Here is a 6,280-nt window from a genome sequence, read left to right as displayed (position 1 = left end):
CTACCATGTAGGCAGGCAAGGCAATTGCCTCTGGGCCCGGGCCCTTTAAAGGCCCCGCGTCCTTGGCTGTCTCCTCTTTTTGCAATTTTCATTAATTAAGTAGGGGCCTGAACATGTTCTTTGCCTTCGGGCCCGAAAAAGGGTAGTTACGCTACTGCCGGACGTCTACGCTATCTGAAGTGCAAGATAGCGAATGGCCAGTCCAATTACATGCGATACTTGGCATCTTTAAAACATCTATAATCCAAACTATTGAAAAGAAAATGAAGAAATTGTGCTGCCTGATAACCGCCTCCCGTCCCTCTCAGAGCAGCAATAGCTGCCCTGAATATCTTACACTTCGTTCCTCAACTGTGATACCTAGCGAAAGATCACAATATAACCCTGGGCACCGGAATAGCATTCAAGGGTTCTCTTCAAACCCTTCCAGTCATACAGATCATCAGTTAGATGGAAAAGAAGTCCCCACTGAAACTCAGCCTAAGTCTAGTCAATCGAATCTGAGCAAAATATCAAGCATACAGCATTTTCATGCAACTCAGAAAAATGCCACACAATTGCAGCCTGCTCCTGCCCAAAACTCATCAATTGATCAGCCCAAACAAACTGAATATACCAAAAAAAAAAAAACCAAACTATTATTTTTTGACCACCCGAACCCGGGCCTTTTCTGCCTGGGGTGGGGGGGACGGTGGCGAAACCACTGTGCTACACGTGCAGACAAACTGAATATACCACCTGCCCAACCCACAGAGCCTCAGTCTAAAAAATGTGACAACACCCTCACTATGCCAATCGACAGAGCACCCTTGCAACACCAGCCTATTACCCGGGCCCAGATCGTGGCGACACAGTCGACAACTGGAATGAGTTCGGCAGAAAAGAATCAGCCAAAACACAGCTCCTCTTTCAGACGAAGATCAAGCCGCTCCTATTCTATAGGAACATCCACCACTTCACAGCTCCAAGCAGTAAGCACTATGGGAAAAGCGAAAGGGAGCATATATGTCTCTCGCCTCTCTCCTCAGACCACAACCGATCAAATCGCGATGGCCTTGAGAGATGAGTGGCAATTTGATGTTGCAGTGGAACAACTCCCAGCCAAACACTGGAGCTATGCCTCCTTCAACCTCGAGTACGACTCTGAACGGTATTACAACTTTAAAAGTCCATCTACATGGCCAGTTGAAACCATCATATGCCTCTTTTACAGGAGAGCAACATTCCATAATGACTCACTGGGAAATGTAGAGGTCCCCAGATGTCAAAATAAACAAAAAAACAGCTGACTCACCTATAGCCTCAGTAGCGATCAACCCATCCCAAAGGTAGCTGCTCCAGTACATGCTCGCCTGCCACCTTTCCACCGGAGTTGCCTCCCTGTATGTCTTCTTGAACCACAACCTCAAAACATAATCCACCAAATTGAGATGCCTATCACTACCAGAATCACATTAAAACGAAACAGCCCACCCTGAAAGAACCAAACGACGAGTCTAGACAATTAAAATAGTCCCTTTGACCCCCGTGATCACATACGTTATCAACGTCTACAGTTTAAGGAATAAAATTGAAGCTGTTGACAAAATTTTGTTATTCGAAGAGTTTGATATGCTTTGCCTCACGGAGACCTGGCTAGAACTCAGTGAGCATTACATTGCAGCTACGACTCCAAGTGGCTATGGAATAAAAGGAGGGGAAGAGGAACATCACTATTTTACAATAAATCCATCCTCACCATTGAGAACAGCATCTCCAGTAACTCAAATGATTACAAGGTGCTCTATGCATTGCTTAAAATGAGGTCCATTTCCATTTAAGTCATTGTCATCTATATACCTCCCAATCCTACACCAGAAAAAATGAAAGAGGTGACCAACTGGATCCTTCACCACCTCCACACCTCACCAACGAAAATTGTCTGTAGAGATTTCAACCTACCACTATGTCTGGAACATGAAAAGATTGCTCCTGTCACAACTTGGCATTGCTGGCCTTACTATAAAAAACGAAGGCCCCACGAGGGGTACAAACCATACCTATCATACCTATACCAAGAAAATATCTACAGGAGTACCATAGGGGAAGTCCTCTCAAGCCTCCTCTTTACTGTAATTATCTCCCCTTTTATAAGCCAGAGACCAGATGTATTGTCTTACGTGGATGATTTAAAAATACTGACCACCGTCCAAGTGAACGCTGACCCCTCTAGGATCACAGAGGAAATTAACAGTGCTCCTTACACTAGCCTTAAACAATTTGGCCTTCACATTAACCCAGCAAAGTCTAAGTGCATGCTCTACTCCGTGAAGAAAGAAACAACAACCATCTCACCCAACATCAGTGGAGTTTCCATCCTGACTGTTCCATATCATTTAGATTTGGGGGTTGTCTTTGACACAAAACTGAGATTCAACCGACACTGACAAACTCATCAGTTATGCTGCGCGAATAGAAAGCGAAACAACACTTGCATTACGTCTCAGACAGGGTCACAGCGACAAAATATGTCAGGACCATTATATACTCCCCGCTATTTGCCCTCTTCATTCACGCCTCCACTTAATCAGATCGTTTCCTACCATACCAGATGCTCTGACGAATCCTGGACATTGATGCCGATCTTCAGAAATTTGCTGACAACCGACGATATAGACGTGGGATACTTGGCACTACACACCATAGACCGCGAACTGTCAGCTGCACCTGCCAATCATCAAACCCCTTAACTAAAATAAGGAATGGCGACCCCAGGAGATGTGGCACCACCATCTCTTGACAAAGCAAGACTTTACAATCTTTACAACCCATCGCAACCATCTACAGCAGGGTTTCTTAACCAGGGGTCCGTGGAAGGATTTCAGGGGGTCCGTGAGCTTGGATGGGAAAAAAATCAACTCATTAATTTCCTCCACTTTTGAATGTACGTAATAAATTACAATTGTATTAGCTGTATCTGTAGTCACCAATAGAAATAACAGATATTTTTCTATCATATTATAGTTATTGCATATCTCGAAAAATCGCTTACGCTGATCGTTACTTTGAAATTACGGCAGTTATTAGACCTGCCGCTTGATCGCACTTGATTACAGTCCTGCTGTGGACAGACTATCGTGCGACGTAGTTGGCAAACTATCCGGAAAATTGCGCCTAGTGGGCCACTTTTAACACGAATAGACACGCTGGCTACGAGTGTAGACCAGGTATGTTCAAACACGTCCTACGGTTTAGATAACAGTTGAAGTGTGTAATTTAACCTTTTCGCCGCTATGTGCGCGTATACCGGCCAACGGTGGAGGCCCCTGCAGTGCTACAAGCGTGTATGCACGCCCACCGTGTGTCTGTCGATGCATACAGTCTTCGTATATGTCTTTCTTAGTTGCTAATATTGCATTATTTTTACATTAATTATTTAACATTTGTTACAGAGCAAATTTTAAGTTGAAATGTCGAAGAAAAGGAAGTATGATGAAAACTATGTATTATTTGGTTTCACTTGCATTAATGAACCTGACGGGACTCAAATACCGCAGTGTTTTTTGTGCGGAAAAATTCTTGCGAACGGAAGTATGAAGCCAGCAAAGCTGATAGACCATCTCAAGTCTGTCCATGCTGAAAATGCATCTAAAGATGCTGGTTTTTTTTTTTCGTGCAAAAAAATCTCAATTCAAAAAAGCAGGGACACTTCCAAAACTTGGATTTGCCATTTCACGAAAACCTTTTCTTGAAGCATCCTATAAAGTTGCTTACCGGATTGCCAAGCAAAAGAAGCTCCACACTTTAATAAAGCCATGTGCACTGGAAATGGTCGAACTGGTCTGTGGACTGGAACAGAGAAAAAAACTGGAAGTTGTTCCCTTGTCAAATGATGTAATACATTCTAGAATAGTTGATATGTCTTTTAATATTTTGAAGCAGGTCATCGAGGAAATGGCAGCCTCGCCATTCCCCTTCAGTATGCAATTGGATGAAACTAGACATTACTCAATGTAGCCAGCTCCTTGTTTTGTTCGTTATGTGCATGCTGACTCCATCAAAGAAGAATTCTTATTTTGTGAGTCTTTTTCGGAAACTACAAAGGCCGTCGACGTTTTCAAAATGGTAAAAAGTTTTTTTACAAACGAAACTTTGAATGGAAAGGAAAACTTCATTCTCTTTGCACTGAGGGAGCTCCTGCGATGCTTGGTAATACATCTGGTTTTGATACTTTAGTGAAAAAAGACGCTCCTCAAGTCGTCGTCACTCATTGCTTTTTACACAGAAATGCACTGGCAACAAAGACTCTTCCAACAACCCTTAGAGAAGTATTGTCAATAGCCATAAAAGTTATCAACTTTATCAAAAGAAGTTCTCTGAATCATCGTATTTTTAAAAGATTTTGTCAAGAAATGGGAGCAGAATATGAAGTGCTTCTCTACCACACAGAAGTGCGCTGGCTTTCAAGAGGACAAGTCTTGAAGCGCTTGTTCGAACTAAAGGCAAAAGTTTCACTTTTTCTGGAAGAAAGAGAAAACCCACTCTTGGAACATTTTGAAAGGAAGGATTTTATCCATGGGTTGGCTTACCTGGCATATATTTTTCACCATATGAATGAGATAAATCTTTCCATTCAAGGTCATGAAGTCACCATTATGGATGCAACTGAAATATTACAAGCTTTCTTGGCTAAGTTACCAATATGGAAGAGGAGAGTAGAGACCGACATTCTTGCAAACTTTCCACTGTTGCAGGAAGTGCTTTACCAAGATGTAGTTGAAATGCAAACTTCTCTCTCAATTTTTTTGAAAAGAGATATCTGCAAACACTTGGAAACATTACAGAACTCTTTTAAAAGTTATTTCTATCTTGGTGGCATGAAAATTGAACCATGGATCCGAAATCCTTTTCTTTCTGATATAAACTATATCGAAGATGTTGACTTAACCAAAGATGAACTCATTGATCTTGGGTCAAAAAACTTACTACGATTGGAGTTTACCTCAAAAAGCCTTGGAGAATTCTGGTATTCCCTGAGAGAAGCCTATCCTCGTCTTGTAAAGCGAGCTATGGAAGCTTTGATACCATTTGCAACAATATATCTGTGTGAATCGGGATTTTCAGCACTTGTAACAATGAAAACAAAAAATCGAAATCGATTAGATGTCCAACATGACATGCGTGCCTTGTCAAATACCACACCACAGTTTAATGTTCTTATTCAAGATAAACAACAACAGTCTTCACACCGATGTCCTTAAAAAAATAAAATTTAACTTCAACTTTCCTATATTTTAAATGTATTGTATTATTATTCAATGTGTTAAGAAAGAAACACATATATTACTGTATAATGTTTTTTTTTTTAATTTTGGTAACTATTTCATTAAACTGTTTTTTTTTGTAATTTTATTTTATGAATTTAAAAACATTATTCTGAGAAGGGGTCTGTGGCATTCACCTGACTGGCAGAGGGGTTCGTGGAACTAACAAGGTTAAGAACCCCTGATCTAGAGGGAAGTGAAACCCCGGTTGCTCCCAGTAAGGAATACTCTACATTGGTCAAGACAGTGCGCACAAGGAAAAGCATTCTTTTTCACATCCAAATACAGCATGCCCTTCATTACCACTTGGAGATCGCTGTGAATTAACTAATGAGCATAATGGAAAACGAGCCTGGCACTGCTGTTGCTGCAGGCGCCTCCGTAGCCAGGTGGGAAGGAGCCGTAGTGCGTAGCACACGCTTCTTGATTAAACTGGGGTTCGAGCCCGTGACCACAAAATACGGAGGATGCGGAAAGGTCAGGGAATGACCATCGCATATCCCCGGAGCAATATGGCCTTAGTTGCTAATGCTCCTAAAAACCAAACAACAAACAGCTGTTGCTGCTCTCTCCCATAAACTCTGAGGACAATAGTCACTACTGTAAATCATATATGTATCAGTTGTCATTTGGTTTATTTAAGTTTAATGTTCTAAATCTCGTGGTACGCCATCTTTGTAATGTAATTTGTTTAATGCCAATTCTCGTCACTTTAATGTGTAAATTAATGGCACCCTATATCATTTAATGCCATCTTGTTTTGTTCTTTAATGTCTATGTTATTTTTGCCTCCGTAGCCGAGTGGGGAGTGCAGTAGCACACGCTCTTTGAGTAGACCGGGGTTCAAGCCCCTGACTGCTGAATACGGTCGATCTGCCAACCCGCACTGGACCAGCGTGGCAGATTATGGTCCATTTCCCTCAGCATGAATTGTTGAGGAGGCTTCCATCCTGCAGTGGGTTGATAATGGCTGCACT

At 41.8% G+C, this 6,280-nt stretch overlaps 1 protein-coding gene across 1 annotated transcript; it reads left to right on the top strand.

Moving 5' to 3' along the window:
• The first annotated feature begins 4,856 nt into the window (after positions 1–4,856).
• On the top strand, positions 4,857–5,240 carry LOC150091228 (protein ZBED8-like). The gene has a single exon (XM_090389691.1). The coding sequence runs from the start codon at positions 4,857–4,859 to the stop codon at positions 5,238–5,240; it is 384 nt and encodes a 127-aa protein (XP_090245817.1).
• Positions 5,241–6,280: the final 1,040 nt, after the last annotated feature.

The sequence above is a fragment of the Mastigoproctus giganteus genome, chromosome 1, assembly GCF_048544385.1.
Source record: "Mastigoproctus giganteus isolate SK-2022 chromosome 1, ASM4854438v1, whole genome shotgun sequence".
NCBI lineage: Eukaryota > Metazoa > Arthropoda > Arachnida > Uropygi > Thelyphonidae > Mastigoproctus > Mastigoproctus giganteus.
The sequence above is the reverse complement of the archived record's forward strand: the minus strand, read 5'-3'. Positions and strand labels throughout refer to the sequence as shown.

Coding starts and splice junctions, on each gene's coding strand:
- LOC150091228 (XM_090389691.1), top strand. CDS start 4,857: ATGAAAATTGAACCATGGATCCGAAATCCTTTTCTTTCTGATATAAAC.